The following is a 20,428-nucleotide window of genomic DNA, read 5'->3' as shown; positions in this document are numbered from 1 at the left end:
GGGATATGGAAATGATTCGGTGCTGCAGCTTCTTGCCATGTTCCCCCTGGATTCCTGTGAACCATTCACTCCCAGGGTTTCTGCATACCACAGAGGCATGGGAACCGCTCACTCGTTTAACACCAGACGTTCTGTCAAGCCTCTGCTGCTGCCCTGGAGTCTCTGAGAATCCAGGATTAACCGTCCCTGTATTCCTGTTTGAAACCCCAAGCCACACTCAGTGCTCAGATTTTGCTTTTATTTGGACATTCTCGGCCGCATTTCTTCGTCTTGGATGTTCGGACATTCCACGCCAGATCAAAAAGGTGGAGTTTATGTTTTGTTTCTTCAACTGGAATTCCATTTTCCCTGCTCCTCCCTGACCTTTAACCTGACCTCCATCTCCAGCCCCTCCCCTCTCTGTCTCCCTGGGCTGCAGCAAGCAAAACATTCTTGATAGGAGGCCAAGTCAAAATGAGTGTGGGACTGAGCTGGATATTACGATGGGATAAAATTCTAGGAAAGAAGCATCTGGAACTTCTATAACAGGAACAAATGTTGGTTTACAAAGAAATTGTAAATCACAAAATGTATGGAGGCAGATAACAATATTGGTACATGGTACATTTTAACTTTTCACAGTCGTTACTTGTAGAAGAAGAGCTATAGAAGTTTTTAAGAACATCGAACGTAGAACAGGAAAGCACAGGAGTTGGCCCTTCAACCCACGTGTCTGTGTTGAGCATTACCCCAAACAGTCCTTTCAAGCGAAGCAACACTTCACTTGTCAATCTGCTTGAGTCCTCTACTGCATCCGGTGCTCCCGTTGTGGAGTCCTCTGCATTGGAAAGCCTGGAAGCAGACCAGGAAATCACTTCGCTGAACACCTCCTAATGCGCTAACAGTAACTCGGAAGTTACAGAACGACAGGTTTTTATTCACAATAAACTTGAAGAGTATCCCATTCTGTGACCCAGGCTCGGGGCGGGGTGTTATGCCGTTGAAACCTTTAAACAGGATGGAGCCCCAGGTACAGTCACAGCAAGGGGAAGAGTCCACCACATTCACCCCTTGTTTTTCTATTTTTTCCAGCGGGGTGAAGTGGGACGGAGGTTCTTACAGATTAAGTCTGTCCGGTGGTCTGGTTTATTGTTGTGGCCGTCAGAGAGTCAGTTGCTAGGCTGTTGCTGAGTCCTGGACCTCCAGCGCTGCGTCGACTTGCTGGCTGCGCATCAATGACAGGGATCACCCAGGACCCAACCATTTCCTTTCTGCACCCCATTCTGACATATCTCTCCATGGCCTTCATGCTCTGCCAAATCAGGGCCACTCGAAAATTGGTGGAGCAATACCTAATATTTTATCTGGGCACGCTCCAACCCGATGGCATTAACATTGAATTCTCCGGTTTCTGCTAGACCTGCCCCCCACTCCCCCATTCTCCTCCTCTTCCCTATCCCTCTGTATCCTTCCCTCCCCTCTCCGTTCACAGGCCCATCTCCACCCCCCTATTTTCTGTTGTGCCCTCCCTCCCTTATCCAGCAGAGTTTCTCCAGGACTGTTTTTAGTTCAATCTGCAGACTGTCTTGATCTATTCCACATTTCAACTTCTGCCTGCTGTAGGCAAACAAACTGTCACCTTCAGCCCAGCGCCCCAAACAGTAAGAGAAAGAGAAGCAAAAGAGAGCCCCTTCAGAGTCCCCAATTGTCCATGGATTCACCTCCAGCCTCTGCAGCCACACAGGCTCCTGTTCAAACTATTCACTGCCCAAGCTCCAGGGTACGATCAGGAAGCCTTCAGTGTCGGCAGCCCTTCAGAAGCCCTTCTCTTCAGCACCCTCTTGAACCCCGGTTCCGATACCCGGTTACCGCGAGCCAGTCGCCAACAGCCTGTACATCCTGCAGACGCTGAGGCCCCCCACTGGTCCGCTGCAAGGTCGTCTCCCATGTTTCTTCTCAATGGGGAAAGGGTGGTGGGGGGCTTCTCCCTGTTTCTGATGCTGGGACCAGAAGGGTTGAATTACAAGGAGAGGCTGGACAGACTGGGACCATTTCCCCTGGAGTGTAAGAGATTGAGAGGTGACCTCATGGAGACAGAGGTGTGTAAACAGATGGGTGGAAAGAGAGGCATGGAAACAGAGGTGTGCAAATAGATGGGTGGAAATGGGGGCGGGGGGCATAAGTGAGATGCATGATCTTTTTCTGTGAGGGGAAACTTAATGGCATCGATTGAAGTTAAAAGGAGAAAAGGTGAAATAAGTCCCAAGGAGCTAACTTTACACAGGGTGGTAGATATTCAGGACGAGCTCCCACAGGAAGAGGTAGAGGTGGGGAATAATTGCATCATTTAATCGACATTTGGCCGGCTGCATGGATGTTAATGATTCAGGCAATATGGGTAAAGGCAGGCAAATGGGATTACCTCAAACAAGCACCTTGGACTGCTGATGCTCTGGTTTCCATGGTGAGTCATTAGGTACTTTCAGATTGCAGCACCCGGGTAGCCCTCCTGGGACCCAGGTGAGATTACTGGGTCATGTGCACCTCCTGCACCTTTCAAATAGCAGCCTACCTGTTAAATTGCCAACCCAGCAATTTAAGTGGGGGATCCCACCCCTGCGATGACGTGGGTGAGTGGTGTGTCACGCAGCCACTGTTCCCTGTGTTCTTCCTGTTCCCTTTCTGTTTAAAGTTCCAGAGTAATCGGGCGAGCCATTACCCTTTCAAATAGGCGGAGGAGGACACCCGGGTAAGTTTTACTGGGTTCCCTGACCACCTCTGAGGTAGGTCTGGGACCCAGGTGGACTTTGACCGGTTCAGCCCTTTCAAATAGCCCTATACCTGGGTCTTTAACCTAGTAAATTGCCCGGTTCAGCCCATTTTACAAGGCAATTTGAAAGGGTCTCTCTGACTCCAGAGAGCTGGTCTCCTTCTCCTGGTTAACTGCACCAAAGGTATTTGGGGAAAGAAGGACTGGGCTAAATGCAGTTTGTGCAGATTTAAGCTTCTTTAGCACTGCAAATTGAAAATTAATTTACCAGAACTATTCCCGATTCCCTCATTACAACCTCAGCTCCCACAGAGGTCGCACCAGGCCACGGCCTCGGACCAATCTGCAGCAGGGCTTTGACATTTCGTCTTATTACAATCTGTGTTTCTCCCACATGACCGAAAGTGTTTGTCCCCTTGTTTGCATTCTTTCTGCCAAATGAACGTGAGGGCTAACCTATTCAACTGCTCGCGGAAGAATCCTCTCACTGTGCTCAGTCTGGCACACATTCTTATAAACTCATATTTGCACATGGACACAAGGACATATTGACACGTTTAACATGGACACATACACACACACAGACATCAACACACACATGCATGTACACACAGACATCAACACACACAAACATGAATGTACATACACACATGTACACACACACATATACAAATGCACTAGTAGATTTATTTGCACAAGTACACACCTGCATGGACACACTTATAGACTTACAGTATATATACACACAGTGTGACAGTCATTCATGATCACTCACACGCAAGATTTAAATGCTCCCCCTGCAACATATCCATGTCATGGACAGATTAAAGCACACACACATTCACTTACACAGGCGCACCTTCACATGCACACTGGCTCCGAATGCCACTGTAGATTGCAGTCAACTGCACACGCGATAAGGTAGATCCCATAATATTCTGCAGCTTGGTAGTGAGAAAAACAACATGAAAATACTTAATTTGATTCTGGCTGTACATTATTGCATCCAAATAATTTGATCCGATTCCAGTCTGTAATCACTTTCGGCTATTGATTATTCTATATATAAACCTCCTGAACCCCTCAATCAGATATCAGTCTGTAACTTCTCCCAGGTATTGATTATTCTATATGTAAAACCAGTGAACCCCTTGATCAGATTTCAGTCTGCAATCCCTGCTGGCTATTGATCATTGATAGGGCCTGTTCAATAGTGGCATGGATCTGGGGAGCCGAGGGATCCTGGAGTACAGGTACATAGAACCTTGCATCATCGGTAGATCGGGTGATTAAAAAGGCTTTTGGTACATTGGCCATCATTCAGAATATATATTTAATGTAGAATTTTGGAGATCATGTTGTGGGACTAGTGGGGGTGAGACATTACAGATGGCACGGGAAAGTTGGGCCAAAGGGCCTGTTTCCATGCTGTATGATTTTATGACTCCATGACTTGATATGTATAAGCCCCATGCACCCTCGGTGAGATTCCAGTCTGTAACCACTCCCAGGTATTGATTATTCTACATGTAAACCCCTTGCACCCCTCGATCAGATTCCAGTTGACCCTCTGCCATCTGTGTGTGCTTTATCCAACACTGCTGGTGTTTGACCTCCTTCCGTTTGTGTTTGTCCCACCCCTAGCTGAAGGAGCAGCGGGAGAAGGAGCGTCGACTGAAGAAGTCGCGGGCAGGCAACGTGTCGGAGGAGGTTGGGGAGTTCGACGACCTGGTGCTGGCCCTGCGCTCGGGCGAAGTCTTTGACAAGGACCTGTCAAAACTGAAGCGGAACCGCAAGCGTTCGGGCAGCCAGTTGGTGGAGAGCAGCCGAGAGCGGGCAGTCAGCAAGCTGAATTACTGAGAAGCGCGGCCACTGCTGTCCTCACCAGGAGGGACTCCCTGGACCAGAAGGAGCTCTCCCCACCCTTCACTCTCACCTCACATCCCAGGATCACATGCAAACATGCACACTCACAGACCTACACGTACACAAACACACACAGAGGCATAAATGCATGCGTGCACACACACACACACACACTCACACACACACACACACACACACACACACACACACACACACACACACACACACACATTCCCTCACACACCTACACACACATACCTACACATACACACAAACACACACACACACACACACACACACGCACAGAGGCATACATATGCGCGCACATACGTTCAAATCCACATACCCTTACACACGTGCGCGCGCACATACACACCAACATACACACAAACTCCCGCCCTCCACAACTCCCTCCTCCAAGACCTCTATGTCCTTCCTGATCCACCAGAAAAGGAAGGTAGGGCAGGAGAACCCAAAGTGTCCCTCTCTTCCCCTCCAGTTGCCTTTCTCCCCAAAGGTGGGAGCTCAGGCTTCAGGAATGCCTGAGGGAACAGAGCAGCGACCTGGAGAGACACCATAGCTCTTGTTATTGTTCGCAACATCAAATTTTGTTCCTCAACGCTGGCTCCCTCAGCCTTTTCCTCCGGTGCTCAGCCCATGTGGGGGTGGGCGAAGGAGCGGTGTTTGCCCATGTGTTTGTGTCCCAGTGCACCTTGGTACATCTCCCCTGTTTCAATGCTTGCCTTCACACCAGAAGTCTTTCACGTGGTGGTGCGAATGGGGCAAACAGAAGCATTTAAGTGAAGTCAAGAATCAACCTCCTGCACAGTGGGAGAAAATCCTAAAGGATAAACTTGCAGATGCTGGAAATCTGAAATAGAACCGGACAAAAACTCAGAAGGCTGGGCAGCGGCTGTGGAAAGGGGAAGAGGTGGCCAACGAAAAGGTCACATTGTATGGGCTCTGCCCGACCTGCTGAACATTTCCAGCTTTCTCTTCTCTGCTTGTGCAGCTAGGCGCCTGTTTGCATCTCAGCTGGGATGGCGGATTGGGACTCAGGGACCGGACAGGACTATCCCTCGGCCATCCTGTCCTTTGAACCCACCGCCGTCAATGCCCAGCTGCCCACGGACATTGCTGGGAAGTAAATGACTGGGCCTCCCGGACAACTAATTAAAAGATGTGCTGTCTGCATCTCAGGCAGGAGATTCCCAGTGCTTTGGAGGTCAGTGAAAACAAACGAAGCAAAAACAAAACAGTATTAAATGCAGTCAGTGGGTCTAAAATCCACCTGTTGTTACCACAAGGAGATAGCTACAATTACTGGGCCTATATTGTGCAATAATTTTTTAAGCTTTACTTGTACATATATATATACATATATATATATATAAAAAAATCTTAAAATTTTACTTTGTAAGGAGAAAGGTAGTCCTTTTGAAGTGTAGACTCGTCGCATACAGTGACTAAAATGTGCATGTTCAGTTCTTACAGCCCTTTAATTCACTACTTTGATCCACACCCTCTCAGCCGCCACATCGCTCGACTTTGACTCCCCCCCCCCCCACCCATCAGCCACCACTCAAATATTTACCAGCATTTCAGGCCTGAGCCTTTTGTCAGGCACTTTGGCTACGTATCTTGGCTCCCTATCGATGCTGCAGGACCTTCTGAGTTCCTCCAGTACAGGGTGGGGTGGAGGGTGTAGGTTCATTGGGTGTTAATTGGGCAGGGTGGACTTGTGGGCTGAAATGGCCTGTTACCATGCTGTATGTCTAAAACATAAGGAAAGAGACCCTTTGGCCATGCTAACCATTGTACACGCCTACATTAATTCCATTTAAGAGCACATCGGCCATTGCCATCTCCTTCTTGGGTTTGGCGGACTCCTTACAGCCCTCTGAATTGGCGCAGCCCTCAGGCAACGAACAGTACAGCCACCTTGAACTGTCAGGTCCGTCACACGCAGTGCCGCTTGATGCATGAAACACTGCGCCAAAAAGAGAATGCAGTCAAAGATAGCAGAAAGTTCACTGAGCGTAAGGAAGGGGTCATTCCAACAGGCAGGCATGTCATGGGAAAGCATTATTGGTTGTGCTGGGGTTCTGTCAAAGAGTGGAGAGATTATTAATGATCGCGGGCATTTGTCCAAGGTCCGACGGAAAGGAGATTATTTCTGCAGATGTGCTAACCAGAGCCTCCTGTGCGTATTCTGAAAGCAGCAGAGGACATCGAATGTTCCGTGAATTGAACTCCAGGGAGGGAGGAAGAAAGAAGGATGGCTGGAGGTAAAGACATGGATAGCACCTGATTTGCCAGCAGTGCAATCCTTCAACCTCCCCCCCCACCCCCCCCACCACCTTCTCACTTTGAAACAAGCCTATTTAGAACATTACCAGTGCAGTATTGGCCCTTCTGCCCATGATGTTGTGCTAACTTGCTTTTTCCTTGCCTAAGTTGGGAGGAATGTAAGGATATGCCCCACTTGGGAGCAGAGGAGTCCTGGGACTCACGATCCAGAGGCCCGAGTATGGAGCTCAGAGTCAAATGAATCAGCTGAAATTCCCAGATTTTTGGCCACCAAATTCCACGGGTTTTTGTCCAACGCTGACTGCTTTGAGGGAATGAATCTGCCATCCTTAACTGGACTGTCCTCTTCGTGTGTGACTCCAGATGGTGTGATTTAGACAGGTTCATGGAGAGAAAGGTTTTGGAAGGATCATGAAAGTGAACTAATTCAGTGAACAACTGGATCACCTCATAATAGTTCAGACCTGATGGCCCGATAGGCCTAATTCTGCTCCCATGGCTTGTTACTTTATTGTCAAACACATTGCACAATGCACATGTGGACCGAAATTCTTGTTTACTGCAGCTGAACAGGTTACTTAAAATTTTTAATTTAGAGATACAGCACGGTAACAGGCCCTTCTGGCCCACGAGTTCTTACTCCCCTAATCTTTCTTCCCTTTGCTTTGTACAGATGTCCTCTGGTGTTTGCTCTTCCCAGCCTGGGGGACAGGCGCTGGCTGTCCACCCTATCTATGCCTCTCATAATCTTGCAGACTTCGATTAAGCCACCTCTCATCCTTCCTCATTCCAAAGAGAGGGACCCAGCTCTGCTAACCTTGATTTTCCCATCCTACTTCTATTTCTTTAATTTCTGTTAATGTCCCAAAAAATCTATGGGTCTTCAAGCTGGAGCCTCCAGGATAGAGAATTCCAAGGATCCAGCTGCCACCTTATTGCAGTGTACACTCACCTGCCCCGATCCTGTGGCAAACTTCAACTCACTGGGAGAACTGGAGCAAGGCACCAAGTGCTGAAAGAGCTCAGCAGGCCAGACAGGATCTGTGGTAGGGAATGGCTGGCCAACGTTTCCAGCCTAAACCCTTCATCAGCTCACGCCATCATCACCTGCCACCCTTCCTGTTGGCCGCCACATTGCTGCAAAGTCTCTTCAAGATGCCACGGCCCTGGAGAGGTTGTCCACCGCTCTCCGATGGGGGTTCTCTCTCGCTCAACCCCACCCACCTTGTGGTCCCTGCTACTCTCCAGCTCCGCGACCACGTCTTCACCCAAACTCGCTCCTTTCTTTCCTTCCCCCTCCCACCGGTATTTACCTGTCACTTGCCAGCCTGTGCTCCTCCCCTCTCCTTCCCCACACCCCCTCCTTTTATGTGGCTGGCCACCCGGTTTGCTATCCCTGATGAAGGCTTTTCGGTCTGAATCATCGACTGTCCATGGAGAGGACATAATGTAGAACATGACAACACAGTTCTGGCCCTTCAACCCACAATGTTATGCCGACCTATAAAAACATACTCAACAATCTAATCCTTCCCTATCTCGTACCAATTTTTCTTACATCCACATACCTGACTAACAATACAAAATATTGTACCAGCCCCCACCACCACCAATGCATTCCACCACTCCAAAACTTACATCTGACATCTCCCCTTAATATTCCTCCCCTTTCCTTGTTCAGATTAAAAAAAAATTAATCATGACAGTACAGTAGCAGGCCATTTCGGTCCACATGTCCGTGCTGCCCAATTCACACCCAGTTAACCTACAACTCTGCTACGTTTTGAACGGTGGGAGGAAACCGGAGCCCCTGGGGGAAAGCCCACGCAGACACAGGAAGAACGTACAAACTCCTTGCAGATGTCCTCTGCTATCGTCGCCCCAGATGTTGGCTCTCCACCCTATCTAAGCCCCCTCATAATCTTCTGTAACTCTACAAAGTCACCTCTCATTCTTTATTGCTCAAAGGGAAGAGCCCTCGCTCTGTCAGCCTTTTTTCATTTAACATGTTCTCCAATTCAGGCAACATCTTGGGAAATCTCTGCACCCTCTCCAAAGCATCGCCATCCTTCCTGTAATTAGGCGACCGAACTGAATGCAGTACTCCAGGAGTGGTCCAAATGACTTGTTGAGTTTCTCCAGCATTTTATATTTTCTCACCCCACTTCCCCTTATTCTCACCCATTCCATTTAAGCACCTTTATCCCTGACTAAGTGATCTCCCATTCGTCTAACTCTAGGTAACGGGGGTTCACACCGGATTTATCAGTGCTATCCATTTTCAAACACTCGGTGTGTAGAGAAGATGAGGATGGGAAGGGTGCTGGAGAGGTGGGAAGGGGTGAGGGGATGATGGTGGAAGGCAGGACTTGTCTTTGGGATGCGGCCCACAAGAGTTGGCAAGACGATTGTGCGAGGGAAAGTTAAAAGACAGCAAACGTTTACCTCGCCCAACAGTACAATTGGAGCAATGTCAGTGAAATCAGTAAGTGGAATATCAGGCAGGTCGGGTGAACAGGAGAAAAAGCTGGCATTGGTAGTGATGACCGTGGAAGCATCAGTTCACTATTAATTACCCAAGTCATTGTGAGGAGCAAATCTGCTGCCCTTACACATTCAGAGCTGGGCACAACTAATGATCCACCAATGTGGTGAAAGAAGAGTCAGAATCATTAATTTCTACAATGTGGCTCTTTGGCCCAACCCCTCCATACCCACCATGATGCCTTCCTGAGCTCGTCCCATTTGCCTGCAGTTCCTATCCCTGCACAGATAGACCCTGCTTTACGAATACTCACTTTACACAAATTTGCTTTGATGAAGAAATCCGTGTTCGCTTTTACGCAAGGATTTTCGCTTTTATGAAAGCAGCGAGCCCTTATAGGGGCTGTGTGTGCACCCCCAGCCTTTCTCTCCTATACCTCCCACCACCCCAACTTCTGAAGACTCGGCCTAACTACACTGCATATACATTATTTCTACTTTGTAGGCTGTGTATTTATCATACCATTCCTGCCTTTAATAAATGTTAGTGTTATTTTAGGCTTTATGTGTTATTTGGTATGATTTGGTGAGTTTCTTGGGGGGGGGGGGCGGTCTGGGAACGCTCAAAAAATGTTCCCATAGAAAACATTCTTCGCTTTACACCATTTCGGCTTCTGAAAGGGTCCGTGGAAGTGCTCTAGTTTTGTAAAGCGGGGTATACCTCTATACATGGAGTGAAGTGCCAACAACATTAGTGGAGGCAGGTACAACAGGACCTTTTAAGGGACTATTCGATAGGTACATAGAACCGAGTTGGGGAATTCCAGGCAGTTGTTAGTGTAGGTTATTAGGGCACCACAACACTAGGGGGCGAAGGGCCTGTAGTATGCTGTCGATTTCGATGCTGTAATCGTACTTGCTTCTACCACTCTCTCTTCCACATGCCAACCACCGTCTTGTGTGAAAACTTTGCTCTTATAAATGGTTCCCCTCCCACCTTTAATCTGCGTCCTTAGTTTGAGGCTCCCCTATGCCTGGAAAAATCCTATCATCGTCTCTGTGCCCCTCATGGTTTTATAACCCCCTGTGAGGTCACCCCTTCAGCCTCATTCACACTGGGGTTTAATAGCCCCAGGCTATCGTCTCTCCTAACTCAAGCCTTCCAGCACTGGACCATCCCTGTGCATCTTTTTTCTGCATCCTGTCTGCAATAGCCCGGCAAGGTCATCAGGTGGCGACAAACAGTGTCAGCCTCGCCACTGATGCCACGTTTAATGGGCCACCCTAAATTGTTTGAGTGAGTTGGAGAATCTCAGGAGGTGGCGGGGGGGGGGGAATGGGGGATGGGATTGGGAGAGATTTTTTTTTTAAGTGTGATAAATTTCAGATGAGTTTCTCCTAAGATTTTTCCCCCTTACCCTGAACTTGTGTCCTCTTGTTTCAACCTCCCCTCCTCTCAGGGGGAAGAGTCTACTTGCATCTAGTCTATCTATTCCCTTCATAATTTTAAACACCTCTATCAAATCCCCTCTCAACCACCTACATTGCAATTAATAAAGTCCTAACCTCTTCAATCTTTCTCTGTACTCTAGGTATTTTAAGCCAGGCAACATCCTTGTAAATCTTCTCTGCACCCTCTCCATCTTCCTATAATTTGGAGACCAGAACTGAACACAATAATCCAAACCTGGCCTCACCAACACTTTAAACAGTCACAGCATCACTTCCCATCTCTTATACTCTATACTATGATTTACGAAGGCTAACATACCAAATGCCTTCTTAACCACCCTGTCAACATGGGAATCCACCTTCAAGGAAAGCTGCACCGTATCTCCAAGATCTCTTTGTTCTTGTACATTCCCCAATGTCCTCCCCTCACTACATATGTCCTATTTTGATTATTTTTTTCCGAAATGAAGCACCTCACACTTCTCTACATTAAATTCCATCTGCCATCTTTCAGCCCAATTTTCCAGACAAATCCCTCTGTAATCCTTGAAAACCTTTCGCGCTATCCACCACTCACCCAATTTTCGTATCATCTGTGTATTTACTTAGACCACACATGTCAAACTCTGGCCCGCGGGCCAAATTATATTAGGCCCGCAAGATCATTTCAAAGATGTATTAGAGGTGGCTCGCTGGCCACCGTGCCAGTATAGCGCATGCACAGTAATACAACAAATCCCAGAATGCATTGGCGTCAGCCTGCTAATCGCCCCCACCTCCTCTGTTTACGTTGCAGGGTCTCACCGTGGACTCTGGTTTTGGGGCCTGGTCGGTGTCAGGGGAAGCCAAGGCCGCTTCCCAGCGCCCGGAACCGGAGGCCTCGGGCCTGACCTCACCAGGACCGTTGCCTACTCCCCCTCCCTGCCGCAGGCCGATCCGCGACTCACGGTGACGGGGCCGCTGATCCGCCGAAATGCCGCCCTGCAGCGAGAGCCCATGCCCCCGCACTGTCGTTGTCCAACCCGATCGCCCACAAACCCCGCCCTCCCGCACACAGGCCTGAGTAAGGATTATGAACTTTAATCTCAGGATAAAACGATCTTCCAATAGTTTCATGTCACAGTGATAAATATATTCCTGGTTAAAAATGGTCCTGCATCTGGATACAAGCTCATTAGGCATAAACTTGAAAAGTGTGTAAATCAAAGGATATCTGTACCAATGGAAAAAGGGCATGGCAAAAAACCCTGCTAGAGTTCATGCCCACAATCAGTCACCCATTTGATTGTTTCAGGAATCATGTTATTCTCCCACATTCTCAATAGCCCTCAGATTTTACTATTCGACAGCACACTAGCAACATTTGACAAATCCTCTATAGAGAAATATTATTTATTGAATATTTTATTTCTCATTTGTTAATGCTTCTGGAAAGAGTTTATCCAAAACTATTATTAAACATTTATTTTAATAAGAAAAAGTTTAACATTACATATGTTGAAAGAAGTGAAAACATGCAGATGTTGTTGAAAATTTTCAATAAATATTTAGTTCGGCCCTCGACTTAGTCCAAGTTTTTAATTTTGGCCCTCCGTGAATTTGATTTTGACACCTCTGACTTAGACAGTTAACCACCCCATCATCCAAATCATTAATATAAATTATGAACAACAGGGGACCTAGCACCGATCCTTAAGGCTCGCCGCTCGTCACAGGCTTCCATCCTGACAGACAGTTGTCCACCATGACCCTCTGCTGTCTCTCCTCCAGCCACCTCTGAACCCATCTTACTATTTCTCTATTAATCCCTAGTGACTGAGCCTTCCTTACTAATCTTTCATGTGGAACCTTATCAAAAACTTTGCTAAAATCCAGATAGACTAAATCAACTGCCCCACCTTCATCCACCTTTCTTGTCACTTCTTCGAAAAACTCAACAAGGTTCGTCAAACATGACTTCCCCTTCATAAATCCATGCTGGGTTCTCCTGATCAATCCTTGCCTATCCAGATATTTATACACACCATCGCTAAGAATACCCTCCATAACTTTTCCTACCACCCAAGTCAAGCTTACAGGCCTATAATTGCTTGGCCGACACCTTGTGCCTTTTGTAAACAACGAATCTACATTAGCAACCCTCCAATCCCGCGGCACCACACCCTCCTCCAGCGATCGTTGAAAAATCACTGACAGTGCCTCCGCTATTTGCTCCCTGACCTCCCTTAACGTCCTGGGGAAAATCCTATCAGGACCAAGAGACTTATCCACTTTTACTGATCCAGAAGCTCCAAAACCCTCTCTTTACCAATCCCTATCTTTTCCATGACTAAGCCGTTTGCCTCACTTATCTCACATAGTCCAATGTTCTTTTCCTTCGTGAACACAGATGAGAAAAAATTGTTTAATATCTCTCCCATTTGATACAGTTCCTCGCACAGTTCGCGGCTCGCATTTTCCAGCGGTCCTATTCTATCCTTAACCCTCCCTTTACTATTCACATATCTGTAAAAACCCTTTGGATTCACTTTTACCTTATCAGCTATTGACACCTCATACCTTCTTTTTGCCTTTCTAATTTTCTTCTTCTGGTTTTTTCTACAATCTATGCAATAATCATACATCTTATCCATTGCGGTGATTGAATGCTGGCATGCACCATATGGGCTCAAGGGCCTTTTTCCATTCCAGATGTCTTCATGTAACTTCAGTAATCACTGGGGATAAGTAACAAAGACCATTCTAACCAGCAATGCCCCCATCTCGAACAAATATAAATTCTCAGCTTTAGACCAGCAAAGTTGATCTCCCTGCATGTGGCCTTCACCCTCGTTAGGTTCCTGGAAAGATTAGCGAATGGAGATGAGGAGTTATGCAATCCTTAACATGAATTTCATGTGGTGGTTGTTAGCGGAACGTTTTGAGCCTCGAGATTGCTGATAGACGATGCCTGCCTCATGCTTATCCCCCTCCTCAGTCGAGACCTAATCATGAGGTGGTGTGTACAATTCTCAAGTCTCTGTGACGCACGATTTTGGATCTGATTGTTGCCTTCGATTATACTGGACAATAATTTTTTTTTTCAAAAGATTTGCTTCCTGATTTAAAATTGAGGATTATGATAGACAACTTCAAGCTGAACACAAGGATAATTTCAGATTTTCTGTATCATGTAGGAAGTTGGAGAAACATTAAATTAACTTTTATTGAATTTAGTATGTTTAATCGCACAATGATGCTAACACATTGTGTGAGTTCAACTGACCTAAAAATTTTTTGCCACTGATTTTCATTTGGACTCGGCATCTGATGCCTCTCATGTCAGTGTCCAACAACAGTTGGCCAGCATGGATGGATTCCAGTTGCCCTGATACCTCTTTCCCCTGGCCACAATGTCCTGGTGAAACCTTTCACCACGTTCGTCACTGACTCACCCAAGACCAGCAGGGAAGACGTCCAAGTGTGAATGCAGAAGATGAATGAAGTAGACTTAAAATATGACGGGAAATCACAAAAATAGGCTATATCTAAAAGACGGTATGTGATAGAAAATATTTAAGGTGATTTTCGTGATCAGCAGCCTAAAATCCATAAAATGCACCCAATGGTGTTCAGGAAGCAAAATCTTCGTTGTCTAGTGTTATCCTTTATCGCAACAGAAAGATGAGGGAAAATGTGAAAGAGAGAGAGAGATCAGTCAGAGCAAAGTAACTTTATGCGCTGGACAAGAATCAAATATTAGCATATTTAGATTTTTTTTTGGAAAATTTATCCAATTTTCATTTATTGCCAACCCATAACTGCCCTTGAGAAATCGGTGGTGAGCTACCTGCTTGAAACACTCCCTCAGGAGGGAGTCCCAGGATTTGGAACAAATGACAATGAAGTAACTAGCGACAGGTTTCCATATCGTATTGGTGTGTGACTTGTTTGGGGGTGGGTGGGGGAATCTGGAGGCGGTGACGTTCCCCTGCTTCTGTTACTTTTATCTATCTCGGTGGTAGGCAGGTGCAATGTGAGTAGTCTGGGCGAGGCTCACCCTGTCCCCAGCGCCTTTGAATGACAGAGCTCCTTATTCCAGCAGACATCAGACCACAAGGATGTTCATACACAAGCTTACCATTCATCAGTCATTGCTACCTGTCAATCTAATCCAACCTCAGAGGGCCTCTTGAGCTACAGGTGGGGCCCCTCAGATCCTTGAGGATCTGTTGTTCAGATTTCACAAGGAACAGAAGAAGGTCATTTGGCCCATCGAGTCTGCTCTGCAAATCCGCCCTGAGCTAAACTGTTCTCACTTCTAGTTCAATTTTCTGCCTTTTTCCCCATATCCCTTGACACCTAATTAGATACCTGTCCATCTTTCCTTTAAACTCCCCCAATAATTGGCCCTCTACCGGTGTACGTGGCAATGAATTTCGCAAATCCATGACCTTCTGGCTGAAGAAATGTCTCCTCAACTCAGTTACAAACGGGTACCTTCTAATTCTAAGACCTCTTGCCCTGGATTCACCCACTGAGGGAAACATCCTACTTAAAAATTGTCAATACCAAACTTTTCAAAAATACGAGAGTCGTACAGCAGGAAACAGGTCACGCCGACCAAAGTACCCCATCCACACTAGTCCCACCTCCCTGCATATAGTCATCCTATCCATGTATCCACCCAAGTGTTTCTTGAAAGTTGCTACCACCTCCTCCTTTCCACACACCCGCCCCCTTCTTTGTAAAAATAGTTATCCCTCAGGTTCCTCCCACCCCCCCACCCCACCCCCCCCACCCCCCCCCACGTCACCTTAAACCAATGTCCTCTGGTTATCGATTCCCCGACTCCGGACAAAAGACGCAGTGCATCCACCTGATCTATTCCTCTAGCGGAGTAGGTTTATAGGGGTGGGTGCCACATCATGGGTCACGGGACTCGTATTGCGCTGTGCTGCTCCAGGTTGGCTTGCAAGCTCCACTGCACAGGCAGCCCCAGACATCAGAACTGAACGTAGTTCTCTGGCCCTGTGATGCGGTGCCTCTCCCAGCTGTGCCCCTCTGCCACCCAGCACGGATTTGGCTAAGGGTCTGAATTTGTAAGGCAGCAGCACTGTTTCATTGACCACGCTCTGGTTTTTTTTTATTCAAGCCCCTCGTAACGTTTCAGCCATTATCCATCGCTAACTGAGGACGTATTCGACAGTACAGTCTGAATATTCAATCCCTCTGAGAAGATTTACAAAATGGTACCACCTTTCTTGTTCCTTTGGGACATCCTAAAGGACTCTGCGACCATTTAAAATGGAATCGCGGCTGTGATGGAAGGAAAGCGCCGACCAACAGCGAGAAAGCGCTTTTAATTTTAATTTAGACGCGCAGCAGGGTAACAGGCCCTTCCGGCCTGCGAGCCAGTGCCCCTCCAAATTCACCAATTAAACCCCCCCCCCAATATGTTTTTGAAGGTGGGAGGGAAAATGAAGCACCCAGAGGAAACCCACACAGACACGGTGAGGATGTACAAACTCCTTACAGGCAGGGCCGAATTCAAACCCAGGCCGCCGGTGCTGTAACAGCATGGTGGCTGACCGCTACACTAACTATCCTTTCCTTTATCTTCGCCAAAGCAAGCCAGCGAGACCAAAACAAGAAGTATCTTGACTGTCTCCCCCTCTCCACTCCCCCCTCCCCTCTGGCCTGCTGGAGGAAATCTTCCCACGCCGACGATCAGAGATCTTAAGGCCACTCCCCTCCGCAAAGAATATGAGGCTGGACGTGAAGAAGACAGTGCGGTGATATTCTGGCACTGCATCTACAAAGAAGCCATTGATAGGCCTACTTTTCTAAAACATTACCTAGAATAACTGATAAAACATATTTTTAAAGAATATAAAAGATTGTATTTAAGAGTACATCTTTCTTGTTTTGTTAAATATTGTCATTTGACATAAATATTTTGAGCTGTGTATGTAACACAACGGGTATGCCCAGTAATAACTATTAAGCGGAATGGTAACTATATCTTTATACTTTTAGGTGAATTCAGTTACTAGAAATGCCACAGATGTATTAAACATGCTGTACAGTACTAAAAGCTGGCCTCTGTGTAATATTTTGTGCTTTTTTTAAAAAATAAATATTTGCTCCTTCACTTCTAAGTTGGCATCTGGCTTGGTCTATTTCACCCTGGGCTGAACTCAGTGGAAGGAGATGGTTGTGGTTCATGTCCATCTTCCGATGTTCTGGGTTGGCGACGTGACTCTGTTCCACGATTCCAGTCTGGGTCTCAGCAGGATGCAGGAGGCCAGAGACCACCGCTGCCTGGATCAACCATGTGCTTTGGCCCAAGTCTTGATTGTAAAACTCGCGGCTCCTCGATCCACTTACTGCGCTGGTGCATCTAAACCAGTGGCAGATTTCATCAAGGTATCGGTGGGGGGTGGGGGTTCAGAATCTGAGCTTGTTGTCATGAAGAATTCAGGAAATTCGGTGATTTGCGGCAGCGTCACATTACAAATATTCATATTATAACCATCTTACAACATTACTATAAAAAAAATTACAATTAGAGTGCACGTGTCTTTGGTTCCTTGTTTATTCAGGAATCTGATGGCAGCAGAGAAGAAGCTGTCCTTGTGCCGCTGAGTGCTCGTCTTTAGGCTCCTGTACCTTTTACCCCAATGGTAGCAGAGTGAAGAGGGGATGGCCTGGGTGGTGGGGGCCTTTGAGGAAAGAGGCTGCTTTTTTTAAGACACCGCCTCACATAGAAGTCCTTGGTGGAGTGGAGTCTGGTGCCTGTGATGTCGCAGGCTGAGTTAACAACCCTCTGGAGTTTATTCTTGTCCTGAGAGTTGGCAACTCCAGACCTGGTAGTGATGTAACCAGCCAGAATCCTTTCCGCAGTACACCTGCAGAAGTTTTCGAGAGTCTTCGGTGACCTACCGAATCTAATCAACACCTCACAAACTACAACTGTTGGTGAGCCTTCTTTGTGATTATATCAATGTGGAGGCTGCAGGGACAGATCCTCGGAGATGTTAACAGGGCCTCGCCAAGAGACCTTTACTGTTGGCAGGTAGATAGAGGATCTTTGTCTTGCAAGCGTCAGAATCAGGTTTAATATGCATCACAAAATTTGTTGTTTTGCAACAGCAGTATGGTGCATTACAGGCGCAAAATTGCTATAAATTACATTTCCATGTTTAATGATAAGAAAACTAGTGTAAAAAAAAAGAGAAAAAACGGTGAGGTGGTGTCTGGTTTATTTCCCATTCAAAAATCCGATGGTGGAGGGGAGTAAGCCACTTTTGTATTGGTCTTCAGGCTCCTGTAGCTCCTTCCTGATGTGAAGAGGGCCTGGCCTGGGTGGTGAGGGTCTGTGATGATGGAGGCTGCTTTCTTGAGACACCACCTCTTAATGGAGTGAAGATTAATGCCCATTAACTTTAAGACCCAATAATAAAATCATCATGAAACGTAGGAGCAGAATCAGGCCATTCAGCCCATCAAGTCTAGTCCACGGCTGATGTATTTTTCCTCTCAATCCCATTCTCTTGCCTTCTCCCCATATGTTTCAACACTCAGATCAATAACTTACTGACCATTTTAAATGGTGTGGCCTCCACAACCGTGTATGGCAATGCATTCCCTAGATTCACCTCCCTCCGGCTGAAGAAATTTCTCCTCATTTCTCTTCTAAAGGGACATCCCTTCATTATGAGATTGTGTCCTCTGGACCTAGACTCCCCCACTACTGGAAACAAGTTTTGTATGCTTCAGTGAACAATTCAAAGATTCAAGGTTCTTTTGCTGTAATGTAATAGAACATGTAAGATTACTCAAAATTGCCTTCTGCTGGGCATAACGTAAACAAAGAATCGGTATTAATATCGCCTGGTGCCCCTTACAGAATGAGAGAAGGAAACGCCAAAGAGGGTCTCTTTGGTGACACTGAATGCTTCCGCAGCCTCTGCAGCTGCGCAGACCCCTGTTCAATCCATATAACCATTTATGCGTCAGAAACAGGCCAGTTTGGCCCTGCTCACCCACACCGAACATCTTTTCCAATTTAGTCCCACTGACCCGCATTTGGCCCATAACCCTCCACACCCCTCCCGTCCATATACCTATCCAACCTATCCCTGAATATTAACATCAATCTCGCTTCTATCACCATTGCCAGAAGTTCATTCCATACCCCCACCACCCTCAGCGTGAAGAAATTCCCCCTCATGTTTCCCTTAAAATTTTCCCCTTTTATCTCAATCCACACTCTCTCGTTTGCTCTTGTTTGAATCTCCCCCACTCTCAGTGGAAAAGCCTGTCCACATTGACTCTATCTCTCCCCTTAATTTGGAATACCTCTATCAAATCACCCCTCAATCTTCTACACTCCAGGGAATAAAGTCCCAGCCTGCTCAACCGTTCCCTGTAACTCAAACACTGAAACCCCAGCAATATTCCCGTAAACCTCCTCTGCCCTCTCTCTGTACTGTTTATATCCTTCCTGTAATTCAGCGACCAAAACTGCACACAATATTCCAAATTTGGCCTCATTTATGCCTTATATAATTTCAACATTACACCCCAACTCCTATATTCCTCTATGATTTATGAAAGCCAACACACTAAAAGCCTTCTTCACCACCCTATCCAGGTGATTCAACTTTTAGAGAATTATGTACCTAAATCCCTTTGTTCCACTGCACTCTTCAATTGTCGACCATTTAACGTGAATGTCCTATTTTGATTAGTCCTACCAAAATGTAGCACCTCACATTTATCAGTAGCCTGGGCACTAGATCCAAACCTCTGGCATGATCAGGAAGCCTGAGGCCCTTCTGGAGCCCTTCTTGCCCTCAGAACCCTCTGGAATCCTGGCTCTGATAATGGGTTCCCAGAGCCACTCCAACGGGCCGCACCCATGTGGGTCCCCTCACCGCATTGCTCACTGCCTGTCTGAGTCCCACACCGGCTGATGCTAAGCCCCTCACTGGTCTGCTGCTGTGGTGGCCATCCTTTAAGGTCTGGACGTTGTGCCCCTTGCTGGTTCGCCGCTGTAGGGTTATTTTCTTTGCCTCTTCTCAATGGGAGATGGGAAGGGGTTGGGTGTTCTCCCCATTTCTGATGCCCTGCGCCGGAATTTGCAACCCCTCGTGACCACTGCCGGAAGCTCCTCGAACATGCCATTTGACGCCTGTACAATGCTGCTGGTGTTTGGGCCAGTCAGTTGAGCCCTTCGAAGCAGCATGGTTTCTCCACCTTCCTGGATCTGCACCAATGGTAGCACTGCCGTTATTTTCTGGGTTGGAGGTTGGTCTGCACATTGGCCTTGGCTCTGGAGTGTTGCCGTTGCAAGTTGAAGACTTTTCCATTTGATCTGGAGGAGCTTCACTCCTATGTGCAGTTCATTGGCGAGGCATTGTGATGAGGAAGATGACTAATCGTGTCCAGAAAACTTTTTTTTATTGTAATAAAGAAACTTGGGTTCTTTCATAACTATAATTTATTCACTTTAGAATGCACAGCTGTGGTGATATGTAATTATACCACTAGGTCACCAGGGTGACCCCTGGTGACCTTGTA

The 20,428-nt window shown here is 46.9% G+C and overlaps 1 protein-coding gene across 1 annotated transcript in view; it reads left to right on the top strand.

Annotated features, from left to right (window-relative positions):
• The window catches only part of daam2 (dishevelled associated activator of morphogenesis 2), a 188,727-nt gene extending 178,016 nt beyond the window's left edge, over window positions 1–10,711 (top strand). The window contains exon 24 of the mRNA XM_069887752.1: window positions 4,394–10,711. Coding sequence (XP_069743853.1) covers window positions 4,394–4,609 — 216 coding nt within the window. The 3' untranslated portion in view covers window positions 4,610–10,711. The remainder of the gene's footprint in view (window positions 1–4,393) is intronic.
• The last annotated feature ends 9,717 nt before the right edge of the window (window positions 10,712–20,428 follow it).

Source organism: Narcine bancroftii, chromosome 6 (assembly GCF_036971445.1).
Source record: "Narcine bancroftii isolate sNarBan1 chromosome 6, sNarBan1.hap1, whole genome shotgun sequence".
NCBI lineage: Eukaryota > Metazoa > Chordata > Chondrichthyes > Torpediniformes > Narcinidae > Narcine > Narcine bancroftii.
This window is presented reverse-complemented; position numbering and strand designations above follow the sequence as displayed.